The sequence below is a fragment of the Patiria miniata genome, unplaced genomic scaffold (assembly GCF_015706575.1).
Source record: "Patiria miniata isolate m_02_andy unplaced genomic scaffold, ASM1570657v1 HiC_scaffold_20, whole genome shotgun sequence".
NCBI lineage: Eukaryota > Metazoa > Echinodermata > Asteroidea > Valvatida > Asterinidae > Patiria > Patiria miniata.
This window is the reverse complement of record NW_024037059.1, coordinates 25780108-25805440: the sequence shown is the minus strand read 5'-3', so window position 1 is coordinate 25805440 and position 25333 is coordinate 25780108. Positions and strand designations below refer to the sequence as shown.

Genomic DNA, 25333 nt, shown 5'->3' with positions numbered 1-25333 from the left:
AAAAAGATTCTTGCGTATCTGGCATTTTCATGAAAAATCTAAGCTTCAAAAATATCCCAAAAATGGGCGACAATGTGTGTTAGGCACTCCTTGTGCATTCAGTTTTCACTGACTGACACCAAATCAACACAGGTAGTAGTATGTACATAGAACTCTTGTTTTTGACCTGTGTTATAAATCTCAGTACATGTATGTCCCTCTACCTAATGTTGGTCCAAATGTACATTCAGAGAAATTCCTGTTGAACTAATATTATTGTCCCTTAGCACTTTGATGTCAACCGAAGCAAAGTATAAATACACACAACTTCCTGTGCATTTCCTGTCGCTAAATGTGAAGTGCAGTTCGCGTGGAAAAAAAATTAACATTGCCACAGTCGGGCGGGTTATGGAGGATTACTGGCCCAGGATATTGGATTAGGGATGAGGTTGACGTTGCCAAAAATAGCTCATTAGTGGCCGATTATCTTGTCAGTTATTGGTTAGACACTAATTGTTTCTTTGGCGTAGCGTCAAGTTACAAGCAGAACGGTTTATTTTTGTCAGTTTGTGTTGTCTGAGGATTATGTGGTCTTTTCATGGACAGTAATTCCTCGAATCGCTTGATCTGTGACCCAAACTGCACTTACTACCGCAACTTCCCCAAATCTGGCCAAATGTAATAATAATTGTGCTTTCCATCGTATCAACAATCTCAAGCGCTTCACAATTATTGCCCTGTTTATCAGGCCACGATACCACGCGGTGCTGATATCCGTGCTCAATCGGTCCTCGACCCTCACTCACAGGTACCTATTCTTACTCCTGGGTGGAGAGAGGCAATTGTAGTTAAGTGTCTTGCCCAAGGGCACAAAGTCAGGCATACCACCAATAATTAAAGTCCAACAGTTTGAGTGTAGAGTTTGATGTTGGAATGTGCAAGAGTGAGGAAGGTTCCTAGTAAATCGCTCAAGGGGGGTTGTAGGTCTAACTTAGGGTTAATGTTTTGATCGATTTGGGACAGCGCCCAACTAAACACATACAAGACATGCATTAACCCTTACGTACCTGAATCCATCAAAATCCACACCCCTGTTTTGGAGGATTTTGGTGGATTCAGGATACCTCCATATAGAACAAGTTGGGGGATTTTGATGGAACCAGGACAGTAAGCCTAGCGGTACTGCAGGATTTTGATGGATTCAGGATACCGCCATATTGAGCAGTTGGGGGACTTTGATGGATGCAGGATCAGTTTAACTCCTTAGCTATACATTGTATGATTGGTGTGTACGAGGTATATGTACTACTGGTGGATTTTGATGGACTCACTGGTGGATTTTGATGGAATCAGTACAGCAACATGTTTTGCATGACAAAATTGGTGGACGTTTTCTGAGTTTATTTCTTTTGTTTTTTAATATCACATGGTGACACTTACCGATAAAATATAAATTTTTAACGATTTAAAAAATTAATAATCAAATTCTCTTGACGGGAAAGGAGTATAACTTAAAGATAAACAGAGTTTCGAGTTATCCAAATTTGAGTTAACAAAAGTTGACTGGAATTTTTTTATGAATACTTTTCTGTTGTTTGTGCCTTAAACAGGTTCTTGGACAACAGATTCGGGATTTCAAGCTCCCTGATGTCTCCAAAATTGCAGAGAGACATGACCTTGAGGAGTTGGGTCGTTTACTGCAACTGGTGCTAGGCTGTGCTGTGAATTGCGAACACAAAGAGGGTAAGAGCTTGGACAGTTATGAACCCTAACTCCCATTGGGTATTCTTCAGGTACCCTGCTAAATGCAACAATATCCAACTCAACTCAAATGAGAACCCAGCTAAATGCAACAAAACTGCAACAGTGGATTCTGTTGCATTATGCAGTGAACCTGGCACCAAGCAGTTACCCTGCTAAATTCAACAATATCCAACTCAACTCAAATGAGAACCCTGCTAAATTAAACAAACTGCAACAGTGGATTCTGTTGCATTAGGCAGGGAACCTGGCACCAAGCAGTTACCCTGCTAAATTCAACAATATCCAACTCAACTCAAATGAGAACCCTGCTAAATGCAACAAACTGTAACAGTGGATTCTGTTGCATTGTGCAGTGAACCTGGCACCAAGCAGTTACCCTGCTAAATGCAACAATATCCAACTCAACTCAATGAGAACCCTGCTAAATGCAACCACCTGCAACAGTGGATTCTGTTGCATTGTGCAGTGAACCTGGCACCAAGCAGTTACCCTGCTAAATGCAACAATATCCAACTCAACTCAAATGAGAAGCATGCTAAATGCAACAAACTGCAACAGTGGATTCTGTTGCATTGTGCAGTGAACCTGGCACCAAGCAGTTACCCTGCTAAATGCAACAATATCTAACTCAACTCGAATGAGAACCCTGCTAAATGCAACAAACTGCAACAGTGGATTCTGTTGCATTGTGCAGTGAACCTGGCACCAAGCAGTTACCCTGCTAAATGCAACAATATCCAACTCAACTCAATGAGAACCCTGCTAAATGCAACCACCTGCAACAGTGGATTCTGTTGCATTGTGCAGTGAACCTGGCACCAAGCAGTTACCCTGCTAAATGCAACAATATCCAACTCAACTCAAATGAGAACCCTGCTAAATTCAACAACCTGCAACAGTGGATTCTGTTGCATTGTGCAGTGAACCTGGCACCAAGCAGTTACCCTGCTAAATGCAACAATATCCAACGCAACTCAAATGAGAACCCTGCTAAATGCAACCACCTGCAACAGTGGATTCTGTTGCATTGTGCAGTGAACCTGGCACCAAGCAGTTACCCTGCTAAATGCAACAATATCTAACTCAACCCGAATGAGAACCCTGCTAAATGCAACCACCTGCAACAGTGGATTCTGTTGCATTGTGCAGTGAACCTGGCACCAAGCAGTTACCCTGCTAAATGCAACAATATCTTACTCAACCCGAATGAGAACCCTGCTAAATGCAACAAACTGCAACAGTGGATTCTGTTGCATTGTGCAGTGAACCTGGCACCAAGCAGTTACCCTGCTAAATGCAACAATATCTAACTCAACCCGAATGAGAACCCTGCTAAATGCAACAAACTGCAACAGTGGATTCTGTTGCATTGTGCAGTGAACCTGGCACCAAGCAGTTACCCTGCTAAATGCAACAATATCTAACTCAACCCGAATGAGAACCCTGCTAAATGCAACAAACTGCAACAGTGGATTCTGTTGCATTGTGCAGTGAACCTGGCACCAAGCAGTTACCCTGCTAAATGCAACAATATCCAACTCAACTCAATGAGAACCCTGCTAAATGCAACCACCTGCAACAGTGGATTCTGTTGCATTGTGCAGTGAACCTGGCACCAAGCAGTTACCCTGCTAAATGCAACAATATCCAACTCAACTCAAATGAGAAGCATGCTAAATGCAACAAACTGCAACAGTGGATTCTGTTGCATTGTGCAGTGAACCTGGCACCAAGCAGTTACCCTGCTAAATGCAACAATATCTAACTCAACTCGAATGAGAACCCTGCTAAATGCAACAAACTGCAACAGTGGATTCTGTTGCATTGTGCAGTGAACCTGGCACCAAGCAGTTACCCTGCTAAATGCAACAATATCCAACTCAACTCAATGAGAACCCTGCTAAATGCAACCACCTGCAACAGTGGATTCTGTTGCATTGTGCAGTGAACCTGGCACCAAGCAGTTACCCTGCTAAATGCAACAATATCCAACTCAACTCAAATGAGAACCCTGCTAAATGCAACCACCTGCAACAGTGGATTCTGTTGCATTATGCAGTGAACCTGGCACCAAGCAGTTACCCTGCTAAATGCAACAATATCTAACTCAACTCAAATGAGAACCCTGCTAAATGCAACAAACTGCAACAGTGGATTCTTGGTTCTTGGTTTGTTCATCTCCTAAATACTCCATGTGGGAGTTTAAATAGGAGGCCAGAAACACCGGGGCAAACCCCTTCTAAGTGTCACTGGGTTCTTTTACGTGCATTGGATTACACAACACACGGGACCTACGGCTTTACGTCCCATCCGAAGGACGAAGCAGTAATGGTCAAGTGCCTTGCTCAAGGGCACAAGTGTCCACCGACAGGCTCGAACCCTCTGTTGCATTGTGCAGTGAACCTTTCTTTTAGTACAAGAATCATTCAAATCACTCCTGTACTTTTCAAGTTACTTTTCAAAAAAGGTGTGCGTTCTTTCAGCAAAATGAAAACAATTCACATACCCCCTATTTGAATTCTTTTCGTTTAACTGCAAGAACACTTTTTTTTTTACTCACCCTGTATTGTGATCTAATGTTTGCGCAACCTCTCTGCAGAGTACATCAACGTCATTATGGGCATGGAAGAATCGGTTCAGCATGCGGTCATGAACGCGATCCAAGAGCTCATGTCCAAGGAGATGCCTAGCAACGAGCCACCGCCGGAGGCGTACGTCGAGATTGAGCGACAGCTCAAGAGGACAATGGAGGACCTGCAGCACTCCCTAATGGACAAAGAAGAAGTCATGCAACGGTGCCATGAGCTAGACATCCAGGTATGGGATTCGCTCTCTCGCCTGATGCCTGGGCCCAATGTCATGCAAAGATGAAACTTTTCAGATTATAATCTGAAATCAGATGTTTTTAACATTTCAAATGAAATTTCAGATTTTTTAATGATCCCACAAAAATTTATTTTCATTATAATTTCCAAAGAAAGTCGATAAAAATGGCATGTAAAAATGTGCACAAGTGTAAAACACCTGGACCAACGTTGATCAGATCCTTTTCCGGCTGGAGAAAAGGTTAAATACCGACCTACGACATTGATGCGCTGTGCTGCACTGCGCGATGCTGTAGCAGGTCGGACCCAAGGTCCAATTTCAGATTTTATTTGCTAAGGCCAGTTTCATCTCTGGTCATGGTTCTTCTGACCATTAACCCTAACCCGCTAGGCCCTCTGGCTAGGATGCAACCTCAATCCTGCAAAATCCTCCAATTGCCACCAAGAAAAAAATTGGATTCAGCCTCAATCCTCCAAAATCAACCGTTTTTTCCCTTGAATTTAGTCTGTGGAGGGTGACCACTGCGTCAATCCTCCAAAATCCTCTGCCAATTACTGCTACGGTTTGAGACAGTGTGAATGGCATTTAAAAAGGAAAAAATGCTCACTTTCAGAATATCGATACAGCGATGGAGACGGTGGTGGAAGGCGTGTCCTGTGCCCGAAAGCTTCTGAAGGAATGCAGGATCACCCCTGATGTCATTGCACACCTCCTTGATCGTGTGTTGCGCCAAACGATGGAGGTGTGCAATAACATCAGGAGTGATCCTGCATTTCCACAAAAGCTTTCTGCTGCAGCACGCACAGTTGAAATATCAAACTGGCTTACTGAGATTGATAACCAGTTAGCTGAGCTGTAAATAGCGCCAAATTATTTCAGTCCCACCTAAAAAACACACCACCTTTTAACTATACCATTAAATGAACCATGTACATGTAGTACTGTTAAATTGGTTTACAGGTTGCAACTTTAACCGAAGAACGAAACACGCTGCACGCAGAGAATGAGCAGTTACATGAGAGACTGGATCTAGGAGACAGCGTCGACGACCCAAGGTATGTACACTCACCAAAATGGGGGGATGGATTTTGATGGAGTCGGGGGGATGGATTTTGATGGAGTTGGGATGGTTAGAGTTAAAGCAAAGTTTGTTTGTTTTTACCCATTTCTTTCTGGTTTAAACATGTTTGAACTGTAAGCGTTATCTATCAAACAGTTTTTCTATATTTCAAATCTGGTTTTCTTGAGCCTAACTTCATTAAAAACAAAAATGTTCAATGCAGAAATATTAACATGCTATTTATTCCATGATCTCTCAAGCAAAAAGGTTAACAAGCCAACAGAACGAAAAAGGTACCTGTCGTTAGCCAATCAGAGGCATTTTCTCCATATGCATTATGCATGACATGAAATATTCATGAAGGAACTTGTGCATGCTCAGTGCACGCTTTGACTGGCTAGCCAGTGGCAAAGTTTTTATATTTTGAATCTTGGTGACAGGGACTTTTAGTGTAGTCTTGGTCTCTATGGGCTCCTTGCGCGAGCAATAGAGGGCGCTTTCAAGAGCCCCGTGGGCGGGACACACTGCGTGCGCGTACTTGTTTTGCGCGCATGTAGCGCGAAGTACGCACGATTCATCGCGCCATCAGCAGTTTGTTTGAATATCTCTCCCAGTGGTCTCCCCTAACTCTCCCTTTTCTACCGTTGAGGGGGTACTTCTACCGTTGAGGGGGCTCTTGTTTTGGTAGATTTTGAAAACGTCCCAGCAAAAAACACTGGTTGCTAATATTGGGTTAAATTTAATTTTTGGTTTTGCCCTTCACCAGCAAAAAAACAAATGTTGGGTTACATTTAACCAGTTCGCGCTGGAGGCCGTGTATACACGCAAAATTTTTGTGGTATTCAAAACGGATGACACATAAACACGCAGGGAGCGAGGCCGGAAATATCTGTCAGCGACCCGCTCACAGCGAGCGAGGCCGGAAATACGAGTGTGCTGCCCGAGGGTGATGGCTTCAACCCGCCTGGCTTGACATGCTTGAGGTCGAGTGAAAAGTAATCCCGCGCCTCGTTCCGTTCGTGTCAATTTAATCCCGGCGTGAACTGGTTAAATTGGTCAAACTGTACCTTTATTTTATCAAACTGTAATACCCTAACAATATTAGGCCATCAGCCTGGGGGTTTGGTCAGTATTAAATCAGAGCATAAATGATTATAGTGCGCATGCGCAAGGTATACCGCCCCTAGAGTGGTAACAAGCATTTTGATGGACATTTTGAAAAAAAGGGTGATAACGCCTAAAAGCTGCCACCGTTGCAATGCTATCACATATTTTCCAACTCTGGAGGTGTATACCTTGCCACAAATTGCTATGACGATTATTCTTCTCATTTGATACAGGTTGCCAAATTTTTAGACCGAGGCTGATGGCCTATATGTTGTTCACATCTGATATTCGTAGAGTGTAGTGTTTTGGGGGCAGCTTTCAAAAAGGGGAATAAATATTGGCCTTTTCTTTTCATTTTTTTTTCAACTTGATATAAAGTGAGAAGAACACAAGGTAAAATGTAACGGTGCATGTTCTCTTGCAGATGTAAAGTTGCTTCGCCCCGTCTTATTCCTATGGTTTGACAATTTTTTTTAGCATTTTTCCTGTCTTGTCAATGCTTAGTTTTTATTCTAATCTACATAAACTGCATGATCTTTATTAACCATAGAACACACACTGTGGCAATATCAGCATCACAGACATTACATCAGAACTAAAGGTTTTACTCCTTTTGTTAAAGGGACACTGGGTCCTGGAACAGCCCAGTTGGGCTACAAAACGCGCTTTGAATGAAATGATGTTAATCGCAAAGAACATTTAAAAGTAGGATATAAACATCCACGTAACTATCCTTTAAAAACTGGGCGTTTTTGTGCTATTCCTGTATTATGCGTGCGAGAACGAATTTCGGGGTCCACTTTTGCGACCCCAAAAAGTCGAGCTGTTTGGCTGCTAGTTGTGATTCATCCGTAAAGTGTTTGCCGTTTGCGGACATTGAAGAAAATTTATTTTGTGCATTGGTGATTGGTCACCACTGTTCCCGAGACACACAACATGTATATCATACACTGAGAACGACAGGAAAAACGTATTCGTACTCCGTCGTGTCCGATGTAAACAACCGGGTTTTTTTTGCTTTTCTCGGGAACGGTAAGACATTAGGTTGGTTTCCTTTTAACCAGATGGTTGAAATAGGATAAGTAAACAATCCGAAACATGAAATTTTCATTGAATTTCAGGACCTAGTGCCCCTTTAACTTCAAGAGCAAAAAAGTTGAAATTCCATCCAAATTTTTAATTTTCTGATACTCGGTGTCATTTATGGACATTTCAGTTTGTCTCTACTCTATTTTTCAAATCATAAAAACATGAGCCCTAGGTGAGTGTCAGTGATGCTGATATTGCCTTGATCTTGAGTATCCCAATTATTTCAGTAGCCCTTTTATTTATTGCCAGTTAGTTTAAATAGATTTTGTATCTGATACACCTGTTAAGTATACTTCAAAAGTTTTGCTGTAAATGCCCTCTCCAGTTATTTCTGCATCGTGGAAACTCCCTCACTTGCCTCAAAGTATTTTTGTTCGTCCCTCTCTTTTCATTCAGTAGTTTCTGCATTTAGGAATGTAATTTATTGTATGTTTAATTTTGTTGGTGTTTTTCCACGTGCTACCTACTACCTGTACAAATTGGCATCAGAAGTGAACAATTGTACAATGTGTTTGCCTAGGCACAAGTCATAACTGCATTGCACTTCTAAAACAAGCTTAGCTGGAAATTTGTACATGTACATGTGCGTACCTGAACACTGCGACGAATGTAGAGGGCGAATTTACGGTCAGTTAGCGGACATTTTCTCTGTTGTGGTACATTTTGTCATCTGTCACCATGAAATGAGCGTAAAAAGCTTTCAACGATATAACATATTGGGGTACTGAGTTCCGTATTAGTTGTTAACCTAATTTTTGAAGGGAAAAAAAACACAGCCATTTTAAAATCCAGCTGTTGTATAACAGTGAAAGAACATTCAACTAATAAAATGGGCTGAATTAGGTTTGAAAGATGCTTGATAGAACCCCCCAAAAAATGAAGGCCGGTCATACTCGATATGAAAGTGAATTTGTGACAGGGCAAATTTCCACGCTGCAAATTCGCAAAAGTTGAACACATTTCAACTCTGGTGAATTTTGCAGCAAATGCTTCTCGACATCAAATTCGCATTGGCATTTGCATTTCATGAAGTACTAACCGGCCTTAAATGGCTTTAACTTGACAGAACTAAAACTAGACAAAACAAATTTTGTATTTAGCTTGTAAGTTTCTGTTTTTCCTTTTTGTTTTTCCGTTGCAAAAGAAAGTCACACTCCACTCAGAACTTTCTTGGAAATTGTAAAAACACACTGATTTCTTATTTTTTTTTGTATCCGTTGTTTTAATTCATAGCACTCCGGCAGGAAGGAGGCACCAGCATCTGCAGCAAACGGTGGAAGAGTACCAGGAGGAGAACTTCCGTCTGGAAAACATCCGAGACGATTTGCAAATCAGAATTGACATGCTGGAAAGGGAAGTCCTCGAAATATCACAAAAAGTATGAAATCTCCGCTTTCTCGCTCCCCATTTCATAGACCAGGGGCCGATTTCACGAAACTTGTCTTATCTTACGACTCATCTTAGGACTTAAAGACGAGTCCCCGCTCTAACAACGATCCTAGCGAAGACGCGTCCTAAGACCGATTTCACTAAATGCATCATAGCTAGACGCATCAAAACTACCAATTTGATGGCTGTTCCTTGTTTGTGTTTACCGCTTGACGAATCAGTCGTTGAAAAAATACGCACAAAACCAATTTCCCGCGCACGTGCATAGAACACGAACTTTCGTATGAAAACTACTCTTCTCTATCCTTGTGACTAAACGTCTTGGTCCCTAGTTAATAACTCTACTTCGAGATCCCAAACTATTTCATTTTCAAAAGTTGACCAGATGTTGGCGTATAATTGAATTTTTCCCATGCATCAGAGATCTTTTCAAATCTGTTTCTACAGTGGTTTTCTTCCTCTAAACTATGGCTCAAGGTCGACACTCGTCTTAAACAAGTAGAAATTGCAATGATGTCCATAGACGATACACAAATTAACACACTATTCATGGGATAAGACGACCTTTAGACCGTTAAGTAAAGATGAGATCAGCCGCGTTAATATGTTAGAACGTGTCTAAAGTTTGGTGAAATCGATCCTAGAACGAGTCGCAAGATGAGACGAGTTACCCTTCCTAAGACGCGTCCTAGCATTTTCGTGAAATGGGCCCATGGGCCCAATGTCACTGAACTGATTTAGAAGCAGAAGATAACTGCTTAGCAGATTCATGTGCTGAGCAGAAATCAGCTGGATGCCAGTCAAATGCAGTATATATTGTATGGCATTTTCGCTGGTTACCAATTTTTGCCTTGTAAATAAAACATGTGGAAATTTAAATAAAAGTCTTAGTGCTATTCCACAAAATCTGACAGTTGATGCAAAATGTCACATACAAAATGTCACGTACAAAATGGCCCATAGAAAATGGCACCCAATGTTTACAAACGAAAGAATGGGTTTAAAATTTTCTCTCCTTCAATTTGTTTTTTTTTTTTTCAGAATGAAAAACTCACGAGTCTCGCCGAAGAGGCCAGGGCTCTCAAGGACGAAATGGACGTCCTGCGACACACGTCGGACAAAGTGTCCAAATACGAATCCACCATCGAGACATATAAGAAGAAACTAGAAGATCTGAGTGACCTGAAGAGACAGGTCAAGCTCCTGGAGGACAAGAATACAATGTATATGCAGAATACCATGGAGCTGGAGGAGGTAGGGAACCAGACCTTCATCATGTGACAGTGGCAGCCATTTTGGTTTTTTTCTTTTCGTTTAGATATGATGCATGAGCCTGTGAGAGTTTCACATGTATAGAAACCCATTAACCCTCCTAGTGTTTAAACGGTCACAGACAGTCAAAAATTCAATCCACTTTCCCTGCCATGCCGTTTACACAGGCCAGTCACAAACAGTCGGATCATATTTCAAGCGAGCACTCTGACTAGTCACTTCAGTCAACAGATAAAAAGCAGCAAACTGTTGGCACAGCTGGCTTATCAATCACTTACAGTCAAAACATAGCTGTATCAAGTTACATAAACAGTCACAGCCAGTCAATCCTGCTTTATGTAGGCTGGGAATTCTTAACTGTTGAAAACAGTCACTTGCTTGATTTTGACTGAAAGGACTACTTGGCACAGAATGTATGTTTGCATAGGAGGGTTACAGCCAAAAATAAATTACCAAGTGTGGAGTTAAAATCAGTGGTTGGAGAAATCAGAGATTCAAAAATCGGGTAATCCTAATTTTGTTTCAAACCGAATAACGGTTATCAGATTTCACCGGAAGTTCCCATTCAGCTCACAGTCATGCCATCAAAAAGTGACGAGTGAGGTACTGCATGAAATGCCCTCCCAATGACTGGGTACAGATTGCAAGTTTCAATGACCACTGGGCCTTTACAAAAAAAACCACTCCAGAGCTGTAATGTTGAAGAAAAAAATGCATGGGAACTCTCTGATCATTCGAATGGGCAGGCTATTCGCGGACCAAGAAGACTACTGTTGAGTGAATCTGATGACATACTCAACAGCCAGAGACCACAGAGCAAATTGGGGGATGTTCCAGTTGTTTTCTTTAGCTTGATGTCACAAAAAATTGAAAACTTCACTTCTTTGTTTTCCAATATCCAGTTTCTGAAATTGAAACTTAATAGTCCAATTCAAACCAATTTTATTTTAGAAATCTGGGTTCGAATCCCACCACAAGTTAAAATCAATACTGAGAACATTACAGGATTGAGAAGGGTTAGGGTTAAGTTGTGCAGCAAGTTAACGCACATTTCACTCAAGTAAAACATTGCTGTTGTCCGTGACTTCGCCATGAATAATGGTGTGAAATAAAGACGCATTTTTTAATTCGGCAAAGCCGTGAATGGGTGCGCTCACAGGCTTTGACGTGATGCACACGCCTGCGCGGTTGCTATAATTCGTTGGTTCGGTGCATGACATCGCGTAGCTGCAATCGGCTGAATGAGAACGTGTCCCGGATGCTAATTTCAGGTGCAAATTGAAACATGACTCGGCAACTTTTGAATTGAAATCAATATCCTAGAAAATTGTTTTTCAGAATATACAGCATTCACTGAGCTAAAACTTCATCAGGTTAGTTGTTCAGCACCCTTCTTTAGATTTTGAGCACTCTTGTTGCTTCAAACGAAAAAAATAATGCACAAACGACAAATGATCTACTCTACCTTTAATGCATCATAGTCTAAAACTTACTGTCATTCACATTTCTTGTTCAATCAATAAATTTTACTGGTATTTTCTTCTGATATTAGGAACTAAAGAAAGCCAGCGCGCTGAAGTCACAGCTTGAGAATTACAAGCGCCAAGTCCACGAGCTGCACGCAAAGGTCTCCGAGGAAACGAGACGGGCAGACAAGGCTGATTTCGAGGGGAAACGCCACCTTGAAAGAGTGACGCAGTTCCAGACCGAAGTTGACGTACGTCTCAACATCTCAAGCAAACCAGTGTTGAATTTGTTTGTTGTTATTGTATTTCGTAGAAGTCTCAGAACCTGAACCTGAAGTCAAGAGCATTGGATCATTACCCCCCCCCCTTACTCCCCCTCCCTTCAGATTGTTGTTGTGAAAAACCAAAAATGCAAATTTTGAGTTTTTCTTCAATTTATCGAACAGTCCACATAAAGTGAAATCTCACAAAGTTAAAAAATGTTTAATAACTCAAAAACCCTTCCTTCTAACTCAAAGTAAAAACTTATTCCTGTCAATTGTTGTTGAATAGAAAATCCATTTGCAAACTCAAAACTCTGCTGAACTCAAAATTTGAGCCAATTCTTCTGAGGTTTGACTTATCAAGATTCCACTGTAAATAGTTCTGAAAAATTGAGAAACCATTGCACTGTTGTGATGTAAGGTATTGGGTCGTAAGCGCACTAGTTTGCATAAGATTTACAGTTGCATCATGAAGAGCACCCTCTAGTATCATGTGGTGTCCACCCCCCCCCCACCCCCCCAGCTTTTGGGATTTCCACGGCTGAGCAGCGGAGGATTTTGGGTCATCCCCCCATTCCCCCCCCCCCCCTCCTCCTCACACCGACCAAGATTTAAGCCCCTGTTAACATTACTTTTACAGCGATTACGGACCGAGCGTGATTCGCTCAAGGAGACAAACGAAGAGCTAACGTGTAACCAGCTGGCTGGCAACATCAGCATGGGCATGTCCCCAGCGGGAAGTCCGCTTTCAGCTGGCTTCGCAGACATGATGCCCTCAGAAATCAGGTCAGTCCGGTACAGAAAGAGGCAGAGTTGTATGACTCGGACTCGAACTGGAGTCCGACTCGAGTTCCATTTTCTGTGACTCAAATTCGAGTCACAATCACGAATGACTCGGACTCGAGCCTGCGGACTCCGACTTGGACTCAGACTCTCTTCGCATCCAATCCGCCAGTGTGCATCTTGTAACCATTGCGCACTGGTTGCATAATGATGCGTACAGTCAAACCCCTAGGCTGATTTTATGCACTTCCATGTCTTGTTCCGTCTAGACATGGATGATCCAAAATTAGCCACATTTAAGGTTGATTTCACGGACCAAAAGTAAAAAAAAACACATTAAAGGTAGAGTAGATCATTTGCAGGTATCCAAAAAGAAACTGATCAAATTATTGTTGAAAAAGCTTACTTGGTTTAAAGATAGTGAAATTATTCTTTCTGGCATGCTGTCATTTTGAAGAAAACATTAAAAGAAGACCATTTCCAAAAATGCGTCAAGTAACGCATTTTTGGAAATTTCCGTTAGTAGTTGGTTTGTAATTGGGCGAATCCTTAAATGGGTGCGCGCAAGCGCAGACATGAAGCACATGCTGTTATTTGTTGGTTCAGTGCTTGACATTGCAAAGCTGCAGTCAGCTGAATGAGAACGTGTTCCGGATGCTGATTTTGGGCACAATTCAAAACATGACTCTGGTACTTTTGAATTGAAATCAAGATTGCAGAATATGGTTTTCTTGGAATATAAAGCACTCCTTGAGCTAAAACTTCATGGAGTTAAGTTAAGCACCCTTCTTTAGATTTTGAGCACTATTGTTGCTTCAAATGAAACAAATGCACAAATGACAAACGATCTGCTGTACCTTAAATCCAGGGAGAAGATTATCCGTCTGCAGCATGAGAACAAGATGTTGAAGCTAAAACAGGGCGAGACGACAGACGAGAAAACGCAATTACTGCAGAGCCTCCTGGATGACTCCAACGCAAGGAGGAGCGAATTAGAATCAGAAAGCAGGTGCGTATGCAAACAGTGTTCTTGGGCAAGACACTTTACTACAATTGCCTCTCACCTCCCAGGAGTATAAATGGGTACCTGTGAGAGGGTAGAGACCAGATTGCACTGATGCTTGTGTTCTTGGGCAAGACACTTTAGTACAATTGCCTCTCTCCAACCAGGAGTATAAATGGGTACCTGTGAGGGTAGAGACCAGATTGCGCTGATGCTTGTGTTCTTGGGCAAGACACTTTACTACAATTGTCTCTCTCCACCCAGGAGTATAAATGGGTACCTGTGAGGGTAGAGACCAGATTGCGCTGATGCGTGTGTTCTTGGGCAAGACACTTTACTACAATTGCCTCTCTCTACCCAGGAGTATAAATGGCTACCTGTGAGGGTAGAGACCAGATTGCGCTGATGCTTGTGTTCTTGGGCATGACAATTGCCTCTCTCAACCCAGGAATATATATTGGGTACCGGTGAGGGTAGAGACCAGATTGCACTGATGCGTGTGTTCTTGCACAGAGACCAGATTGCACTGATGCGTGTGTTCTTGTTCTTGGGCACTTTACTACAATTGCCTCTCTCCACCCAGGAGTGTAAATGGGTACCTGTGAGGGTAGAGACCAGAGTGCACAGATCTCGAGCTGCTGCAACAACTGGTCTCATGGCCTGATGAACAGGGGTAATAATTGTGAAGCGCTTTGAGAACTTTGGTAAAAAATCATACACACACAATAGTCGAAAAATGCTGTCATTGTCCTTGTGCAAGATGTTTAGATTATTTAAAATGTTGCGCAGCTACGCCAAGTTTTTGTGAAATCGATCTTAAGTTTATTGCGCAGCTGCGCAACAAATTTGCTGCGTAAGTCCTACGCATGTCATAAGTTACATGCTGTTTTTTGAAATCGTTACATACTGTTACATATGAAATCGGCTGCTGCACCAGTAAGCAGGAGGTCGTGGGTTCGAGTCCCACCTGAGCAAACTTGTCCCAAGCACACAGAGCCGGGTGTTCGTTGCTTATAAACTGACGATGGGCAATTCTCAACATTTAAATCTCCTGTATCTTTTCTCATTTTGTATCTTTTAGGATTTCCAATCAACGGATCTTGTCTCTGGAAGCAGAGATGGAAGAATTGAAGCAACAGCAGAGGGAGGAGGGCGTGTCTTCATCAGTTGTGGGGGAGGTAAGTTTTACCCTATTTATATTTTATTGTCAGCGTGCAGCGTCAATATTGTGCTCGGTTTAACAACTTTCCGTATCCACTCTTGGGATTATTTTGTAAATTGCTGTCGCCATCATTGTGGACTTTTAATTTTAAAGTCTCAAACAAATTTGGTGTGTGGTTGAAATTCTGTGCCTATCATAAAACTTGTTGACTGTTGAAATTTTGATGCCGTGTGCACTTTAAATTGGCTTTTTCAAGTTTGCATGAGTTCATTCCGTGGGCTTGCCAATAAACTTCTTCAATAATTCTGCGAATTGGTTGACAATTTGGGCGATTCACATTGCAGAGCGCCACCAATAGTTTGCCACGGAGAGTTCATTTTCCCAGTGCATTGTGGGAGATAGTCGACAAATTCGCAGCGCGGGACATTTGAAATTGTTTGTTTTTTCCGGTCGTGGTTTCGCAAGTGTACGATTTGAGTATATGTTTGCCCTTTGCTTTTCTTTGTATCAATATGGTGATTTTTGGTAAGGCAGCAGAACGCTATGCCCCAATCTATAACAAATTAGCTCAAGTGTCTACTGACACTCATTCAAATGGGCCATGTTTTGTCGACCGTAAACTTGAAAAGGTGACTCTCCATGGCAAACTCTTGATGGGGCACTGCTTTGTGAATCGCCCGAGGCCAAGTTCGGGCAAGGACCATAAGTCGACTAGTGGTTGATTTGTGACGTACCTTACGTCTGCGCACTGATAGCAACGTGCGAACGTCTTTAGTCAAACGCTGGTCAAAATGTCATTGCAAAACTTCTGGATCCTGGCTCTCTGCTAGCGTTGTGAATGCGAGCGGCTGTTGGTTACCAGCGAAGCAACCAACCCCAGTAGGCTGGTTCCAAATAGTCGACTATTGTAGTCAACCACCGTCGACTAGACAGAGTTCGGGCAAACGTTAGTTAACCATTGGTCAACTATAGTCCTTGCGCGAACTTGGCCCGAATTGTTGCAGTGCTTTTTTAAAGTTTCTAGCCCGTAGCTGGTACTCTCGTGTATGGTGTGTTCTGATATTGGCAATGTTTGGAGGAAGGCTTGTTCGCTTGGCAGTCAGTTTTAACCCATTATCACATGCGCTGTATTGTATGTAATCACTGAAGAATCGCTTAAACCAATTGAGTGCTTGGGAGGTTTTGGGTGGTGTAGGGAGTAACAGGCAGGGCAGTTTTTCGGCGGAACTAATGAGTCAAAGAGCTAATGCAATACACAGTAGTGGCAGTACATGACGTGAAAAGTTGATACCCGGTTTTACCGTTCAGGTAAAGAGTTTTGAAAAAGGAAACAATAAAGAAGAACTTTAAAGGTAATATACAACATTTGCAAAAAACAAAAAACAAAAAAAAAAACACTACCTGTTAAAAGTCTCAAGCATCCTGTGAAATCGTGGCACCTGGTGTGCTGTCATTTTCAAAACAAGTGGAATTATTGTATCAATTTTCCAACGATGGTCGGCCAACCATCATTGACAAAAACTGACTTTTTCAAATACTGTTCCCAATTTACCAAATTTAGTTTGTCCATATTTGGTTGCAATCAGCTACACATCCGTGAACGGATGCAAGCCAGCTAGTCTGGTTCCCTGACCTGACAATTCCCTGACGTCTATAAATTGCTATGTGTCGTCTGAGGTAGGGTCAGGGAACCAGACTACAAGAACAGCATACTATCAACATTGACCTTAACCAAAGTCAACCCATCAAAGCCCAACAGCAGGTTTTGTTGAAATCTGTTGGGATAGGTACAGTACTCCTAAACTTATGGTCTTTTACATTGGGTTTGGCATACCTCCAGAAACTAAGTCCAACAGTGTGTGTGTACGATTTCCCATGTGGGTGTTGGAATTTGCCTGAATGGGTACAGTTCCTAGTAAATTATGCTAGGGAGTTAGGGTTAAAATGCTGCAAACCTTGGAAATAGCAAACAGGGATCACTCAAACAGGATAGAGCTTTTTGTTACAGTCTTCAAAATAACCATAACTTTGGGCGTGATCCGTGGTTGTATACAGGTTCATGGCTTTGACTAGCGCCCCTTGAACAGAGACATTAACAAATTGGGGAACCGCCAACATAGGGCTGGATAGCTCAGTTGGTAAGAGCACCGGAATGGCAATCCAGAGGGCGCTGGTTCAAACCCTGTTCCAGTTCAGACCCAGCTCCAGTCAATTTCTTTAATTCAACTATGAAAAAAGAAAACAATTATATCTCTCATTGACGTCGGATAAGGGAGTGACTACTTAATAAACTTCATTAGCCTTTATGTTGAAGAAATTAGGTCAATTCTTAACAAAATTGGGAATCGTAACTTCATGTAGTGGTAAAATTGATCCCCTAATGTCTGTCTTTGTAGTCTCCTCATGCAGCATCAACATTGTTTTTAACCGTGAATTGCTCTTTTTTCTAATCCTCAAATCATTAATCCTTTTGTGCCGCCCTTGTTCTTTCATTCGTGGTGTTCAGTCCACTCAGACAAAAAGCAAAGAGGTAAATAAACAAAAGGTACAAATGTCTGCTGTCATTAACTTGCAGATCGCTCATAGTGAATGGCTTGCGTTGCTGAGTGCAGTGAAATATGTACTAATTCTTTGCGTGATTTTTCGTACAGTTTTATTTTTGCGTGATTTCTCCGCTTGGACACTTATCACATCCACATTCTGCCAGTCGAAGCTTTGTATTGCCTTGCTTAAGGCACTCGACGAGTCCGATGATCGATGGTTAGCCACAAACACTGCACTCACGTGAAATGTTCTGTGCGAAGCGCGAACAGCAATCGCATGCGCGTCATGTGGCTTCAATCTCGGCCAAAATGGTTGGGACACTTCCTGAGCCTGCCACGGTCACCCACTCCCCCGCTCCCCTGGTCAATGTTGTTCTCTCCAGCTGATGGAGCACACACCGCGCAATGAGAGACAACATTGAGGGGGGGCCGGGGGGTTGGGGGCCCAGCGAGATTTGGCCAGGATTGTAGGCTAAACTATGCAATTCAGATGGGGCTATATGAACGCCTTGGAACATCTGTGACTTTGGCTTATGTTTTTCTGTATTTTGTTGCTGGATTTCCAGGGGCAATCCCGTATACGAATAAAGATGAGATTCTTATTCAGTGCTTGGTCGTGACAGCTCATATTTTACATGGACGTAGAGCTGGATATTGTGGGTACATTCTCAAAAAAGTTTGGAGTCTGCACACCAAATGTAACTCAATATAAATCCAGCGACAAAATAACGAAGAGTGCCCCAAAAAGATAGGTCATCGCTATGGTTGTTCCAAGGCGTTGGCTCCTCCCCACCAGATTTGCATATTGTAGCCTAGCCCCGTGAGGTCGCTGTTTGCCCTTAATACAGTACATACATGTGAGTACGTAGCGCGCAGCTTATGTGTACGTTAGGGGCCGACCATCGATTGTGGGACGCTACTGCCGATTGCCTTGACCAAGGCTAAGCTTTGTATGAAAAGATGATTATTTTATCATTTGAAATAAGTTGTCTTTGTTTATTTTGTTTCTATTGATTGCAGAATAAATACTGCATAACTGTTGTCAGAATTATCCAATGGGCTATTTTTGTTTTTGTAGAGAACTTTCCCTCATAAATATGCATGTTTCTTGCTATGCAAATTAACCAGTGAACTCATGACAGTATTCGAATTTGTGTCATTCCTCAATTTTTTTTTTTCCTTTCCTTTCTGTATTGTAGAATTTTTAATTTTTTTTCTGTATTGTGGCCTTGTTTTTGTAACTGTACAATAGTTTGATTTTATTCTATATTCTATTCTTTAGAATGCTTTGTTTGTGTAGTTTGTTTTTGTTGTGTTTATTTTATATGTTACTTGTTTAATGGTTGGCTTTTTGTGTTTGTTCATGAAATCTCGATTTCTTTTTTTAAATTTTATTTGATAATTTCTGCCACGGTTATCCGTGACTTCTAAGTAAACTGAGAAATGTGGTTTTCTTTTAATCCTAGGAATACAAAAGTAATCTAGGATGTTTGTGTTGTTTATGTTTAGTTATGTGTTTGTTTGTTTATTTGTGTGCTCATTTTTTTCCTTGTCAATGTGGTTGTTAATTTGTCAGTTAATCTGTTTGTTTGTTTGTCTGTTTCTGCTTGTTTGTGTGCCGTAACTGAACGAGCATGTTGACCTGGAATTGCCATGTCTTACTAATTCCATTCATTGTCTTTTCTCCGCATCTGGTATCTTAACGTTAACCCCACCTGGATTGCATGGATGAAATAACCAGTTTGTGAGTACCTGACTAATCCCAATCATATTTTTATCAACTCAGATTCTCACACAGCCAGTAAGGCAAAACCAATTGTATTCATGTTGTCGTGTTTGAAAGTCTTGGTCGTAGTTTTTATTTTTATTCTTTCGATCAAAATACAGCGTGTCTCAAAAAAATTTCAATTTCCAAACAAGTGGTTACAATAAATCTCTGTAAATACAATTTTTCATCATTCTATTTGTTTTTTTTACATTGGTCAGTAATGTAGCATATGGGTCATTCCACCGGGTTGGGAAGCAGTGCATGTTACATCCATATATTTGGTTATATTATTAAAGGTATCAATGCATTCTAAACAATTGCTTAACATAATATTTGTCTTTAATATGATGTTTCAATACTTGAGAAAGTTTGAAATTATTTGAAAGTATTTTGACACAAATATGAGCAAAAATGTATTAATTCGGACGTAACATTAACACTGTGTCAATGTTACATCCAAATTGGTTTTTTTTGCCATTTTTTACACGTATGTAACATACTACCCAAACTGACATTGCATATTTACAACTGGACACCTAAGCACCAAGAAAAGCTTTTGTTTTGGTATAGTCGGGGTTCAAATATAGCAGAAACAATACCTCAAGTGTGGATGTAACGGTGTAAAAATCACTCAATGGAAGTGTGACATTTGGGTTTTACACCGTGTAAATGTTATGTCCACACAACCAAGCTATCATTTCTGCTCCATTTGATGTCTGACTACCATAACAAAAGCTTTTCTTATTGTGTTGCATCTACAGTAAGAAGTACACAAAGTAAATTTGGGTAATGTTTCGCAGAAATTTTTTTAAAAAGGTACAAATGTCATATTTGGACGTAACACTGACACGGTGTCAATGTTACGTCCAAAATGACATTTTTTGCTCATATTTTTGGCAAAATACATTGAAATGATTTCAAACTTTCTGCAGTAGTGAAACACCCAACAACAAATATTATGTAGAGCAACTTCTGCTAGCAAGGCATTCATACTTTTCATAATATGGGCATATGTCACACATTGTGTCCCAACCCGATGAAATGACCCACATATACATGGCATCTTGTTGTGTACAAAAACTGCAGGGATTTACTTGTAATGAGGATTAAACGTACTTGGAAGTTGGCCATCACTTGAGACGTTCTTGTATCTTCCTTTGTTTCAGAATCAAGATCTACGACTGAAACTCAATGAGCACAAGTAAGTATTACAATGTCTCCTCATGGTAGTGCTTCTTGCTGAAATGTCAAACGTTAGCATTTAAACTAAATAGAATACAGACAGAGCATTCTGTATCGTTTATTATTATTTATTATTATTAATGGTTTATTATTCTATTCTATCGCCGCCAGCAGCGGAATTGCAGAATAGTTACATAAAAAATAAAATTACACAGAGATTTAAAGAATAACCATCATGAAAGGGCATAGGAAGGAGGGAGCAAGTGATAGGGACGGGTTGAGGGGAATGGAGCTGGGAAAACATGTATGGTATTAAAGTACACAGATACAAAACAAACAGTAAAAATCGAGAGAAACAGTTTAGTGAAATACAAATGCAATAAAAACCAGGCTTCCTTTTTAAAATTGTGTACAAACAGGCTGTAAAACCGCACAGGATGAAAAAAGGTTGGGAAAAGAGGATGGAAAGGTTGGGTGTACACAGGGGCAGAGGTTGATACAAGTAGGATAGGGAAGTTGTCTTGGGGATGGAAGGCATGGGAAGGGAGGTTGTTATGTGAACAACAGGATTGTGGGAGGGAGGGGTCAAAGGTAAAGAAAAACAACGGGGAACACTCAAATGTTACAAAAGAAAAAAAAATCGACATAGACACAAATGCATAAAAATTCAGGATTGCAGCTAGAGGTCAGACCCACTAGTTAGTTAATATTAGTGGCTTTCATTCCAAATCTTTGTCATGTAAACAATTGGGCTTTTTTGGTACCGCTTAGTCTTACAAAGAGGTAGGGAGTATTTGTTGCAGTTTCTGAGGTCTCTATGATGAACATTCCTCCTACTTGGCGGAAGCCAGCTGCTGTAGTGTTTGGATGCAATCAGTGGTTTAAAGCCAGAGTCCATCATTTCCAGCTATCCAAAAAGTAACTGGTGTAGTTATTGGTGAAAAACATACTGGTTGAAAGATAGTAAGGGAACTAAACTCCCTGTGACATTATCCTTTCTGGCAGGCTGTCATTTTGAAGAAATCAACGAAAGAAGGCCTTTCCAACGGTGCGTCTTAAGAAGCACCGTAGGAAATTTCTGTTAGCAGTTCCTTTTTTTATTCGGTGAAGTGCGCGCAAGTGTTGACACGACGCACACGCGCTATAATTCGTCGGATCAGTGCGCGACATCGTGTAGCTGTAATCAGCTCAGTGAGAACGTGTCTTGGACGCTGAATTCAGGCCCACTTCAAAACATGATTCAGCAACTTTTGATTTGAAATCGAGATCCTAGAATGCTGTTTTCCTCGAAATATACAGCTGAAGCTGAGCTGAAACTTCATCAGGTTAGTTGTTCAGCACCCTTCTTTAGATTTTGAGCGCTTTTGTTGCTTCAAACGAACAAAATGCACAAATTACAAATGATGGACTATACCTTTAAAAAAAAAACGGGTCTTTTCAGAACCACATACAAGTCGCACAAGAGATTTGACTGCATAGTGCTACCACAAACTTTACATCTTTTTAACTTTCAAGTTACAAAGGATTGGAGATTGAAAAAGATGCAACGGCAATTTGGAGTGGATTTAGAGCTGGATCGGGAATTTCCCTGTGTTTTTTTTTCCCAAAAAGTTTTTTTGGGGGTTTTGGGCCATCCCGTGTTCAGTAATTCAGTTTGTTCATTGAAAACATTTGTGAGAAACGTCAAGAAAGCTCATTGGCTTACTGCAATGTATTGACACAACAAGGAATTACCCCCCCCCCCCCCCAAAGCAAAATATCCAAAACTCTGTCAACTTTTTGTGTTGAAGTAGCTGTAACATTGAGGTTTGTGCCTGAAATGGCATCACAGTTTTGCAAAGGAATATGGAAATTTGCATTAGCATATAAACAAAAAAAGCACTAAAATACCCTTGAAAAATGGCAAAATGAAAGTTGAAAATAAGGTTAACCGGAACCAAAGGTGCATTTTCAAGGATTGCATTAACAAAATTACATTGCATTGGCTCTTTAACGGACCCCTTTATACTTGTGTTCATTTATATAGTAACATCATTCAGCCCAAAGTCTCAATACCAACGTTGCGTGTGTTTAAGGCGTCAACATTTGAATTCATTTGCATGTGCTTCAATCATGCATAATCAAGATGTATTTTGAAATTTGTTTTGAAATCAGGGAGAAGCTTCGTGAGTCTGATACCGAGCTACAGCGCAACCGAACGTACATTGACGAGCTGGAACCCAAGTACATATCAAGCTGTGAGTACAGTGCTTTTACATTTGCTGAAACAAAGTCATTTGTCTGAACCCACGTCAAGCAACAATTTTAAAGTTTTTAAAATTTTTATTAAGATTTAGATCCATCAGGTCAAAAGTCTCAAGGCCAAACTGCTTCAGAGTCGGTGGTCACCGAATGCAGCAGGATACAACTGTGGCATTGTTCAATGGGACTAGCTCTCATTGTCTCAGAAGCGGCCGTTCATGCACTGGCGTTGGTAGCTGAATGTATCAAAGTACACCAGACTTTTCCACCTGATGCACTGTGTTGTGTCTGGCAGGGTCAGGGTTAACCCTAGCCCTTTTTGCTAGGATGCACCCTGGATCCTGCAAAATCCTCCAACTGCCTCCCTGTAAAAACTGGATTCAGCCTCGATTCTTCAAAATCATCCATTATATCTTGAATTTGTGCAAAATCATTTGTTACATCTTGAATTTGTGCAAAATCATTCATTATATCTTGAATTTGTGCAAAAGCATCCGTTATATCTTGTATTTGTGCAAAATCGTCCGATCTCGAATTTGTGCAAAAACATCTGTTATATCTCGAATTTGTGCAAAATCAACAGTTATATCTTGAAGTTGTGCAAAATCATCCGTTGTATCTTGAAGTTTTGCAAAATCATCCATTATATCTCGAATTTGTGTAAAATCATCCGTTGTATCTTGAATTTGTGCAAAATCATCCTTGTATTTGTGCAAAATCATCCGTTGTATCTTGTATTTGTGCAAAATCATCCGTTATATCTTGAATTTGTGCAAAATCATCCGTTATATCTCGAATTTGTGCAAAATCATCCGTTATATCTCGAATTTGTGCAAAATCATCCGTTGTATCTTGAATTTGTGCAAAATCATCCATTATATCTTGAATTGGTGCAAAATCATCCATTATATCTTGTATTTGTGCAAAATCAACAGTTGTATCTCGAATTTGTGTAAAATCATCCGTTGTATCTTGAATTTGTGCAAAATCATCCGTTATATCTCGAATTTGTGCAAAATCATCCGTTATATCTTGAATTGGTGCAAAATCAACAGTTATATCTTGAAGTTGTGCAAAATCATCCATTAAATCTTGAATTTGTACAAAATCGTCCGTTATATCTTGAATTTGTGCAAAATCGTCCGTTATATCTTGAATTTGTGCAAAGTCATCCATTATATCTTGAATTGGTGCAAAATCATCTGTTATATCTTAAATTTGTGTAAAATCAGCTGTTGTATCTTGACAAAAATGCTTGAAGTTGTGCAAAATCGTCCGTTATATCTCGAATTTGTGCCGTGGAGGGGTGACCGCTGCCTCTGAGTGCCTCAATCCTGGAAAATCCTCCAACAATCACTGTTGATATGTTGATATCCAGAAGCAGTGCGGATGATTTCATGTATTATCTAGGCCTAAATTTAGGCATGGCTCAGCATAAACAACACAGGGTATAGCCTAAGACCTTGACACAATGCATCCTCCAAAATCAACCGATACTTTCGATACAGCCGCAATCCTTCAAAATCCTCTCTTATATGCAAAGAGGATTTTGGAGGATTTCGGAAAGTTAGTGTTACAGATTTGGATGTCATATCTGGTTGGTTGGCCAAACTATAACTCAACAAACACGGATTAAAAGGAATTTGTTTCATTGGCTTTTCCTGTAATTTTCAGAAATAAACTATTTGAGGGGTTAGTATAATAAATCAAATATTGTTACACTGACATGTTTGAGGTGCTGTGTTCGAAAATGGTGGAAAAAAACAACAAAAACAAAATTGTTCAAGTAGTCTGGTTCCCTGACTCCACTAAGATGAAATGGATCAAAAATGCCGGAAAATTGCCTGCACCCGTTCATGAACAGGGAACCAATAGCAAATAAAATTTGGACTGAAAAAAATGATAAATTTGGAGCAGTAGTTAAAAAATAGTTAGGTTTTTTCAATGGTGGTCGGCCAACCACTGTTGGAAATGTATACAAAAGTCCTAGTTTTCTTGAAAATGACTTCACACCAGGTGCCATAATTTTACAGGATGCTTTAAACTGTCATTTACCAACATCCTAGTGAGGTATTACGTAACAACTTGGTAGTTTTATTTTTCGATGTTTGCAAATGTTGTATTTTCCCTTTAAAAGAAACGACTGACAATCCACGTCTGATTTTTTTTTACCCCAGCGGAGAAGGTGTCCAACCTTCAGGACATGCTGATGAAGAAGGAAGACGACATGCGGGCCATGGAGGACCGCTACAAGAAGTACCTGGAGAAGGCCAAGAGCGTCATCCGCACCCTGGATCCCAAGCAGAGCCCGGCGGGCTCCAACGAGCTCCAGCTACTCAAGGCTCAGCTGCATGAGAAGCAGAAGATCATCGAACACCTGGAGGTGAGTGGTAGCCTTTTTCAGGAGGCCATCGTGACTTTGTAATTGAAACCTGA

General features: G+C 40.9%; 1 protein-coding gene across 4 annotated transcripts in view; it reads left to right on the top strand.

Annotated features, from left to right (window-relative positions):
* LOC119728325 (protein Hook homolog 3-like) overlaps positions 1–25333 on the top strand; it is a 34019-nt gene that overhangs the window by 6000 nt on the left and 2686 nt on the right. The window contains exons 4-16 of one of the 4 annotated variants that reach the window (XM_038200523.1): positions 1590–1722; positions 4343–4560; positions 5530–5624; positions 9059–9203; positions 10256–10468; positions 12039–12203; positions 12856–13001; positions 13867–14007; positions 15083–15179; positions 17670–17693; positions 20641–20675; positions 22811–22893; positions 25075–25280. In XM_038200523.1, coding sequence (XP_038056451.1) covers positions 1590–1722; positions 4343–4560; positions 5530–5624; positions 9059–9203; positions 10256–10468; positions 12039–12203; positions 12856–13001; positions 13867–14007; positions 15083–15179; positions 17670–17693; positions 20641–20675; positions 22811–22893; positions 25075–25280 — 1701 coding nt within the window. Of the gene's footprint in view, positions 1–1589; positions 1723–4342; positions 4561–5529; positions 5625–9058; positions 9204–10255; positions 10469–12038; positions 12204–12855; positions 13002–13866; positions 14008–15082; positions 15180–16724; positions 16728–17669; positions 17709–20640; positions 20676–22810; positions 22894–25074; positions 25281–25333 lie in introns of all 4 variants that reach the window. The other 3 variants (XM_038200522.1, XM_038200524.1, XM_038200525.1) reach the window with 3 other exon arrangements.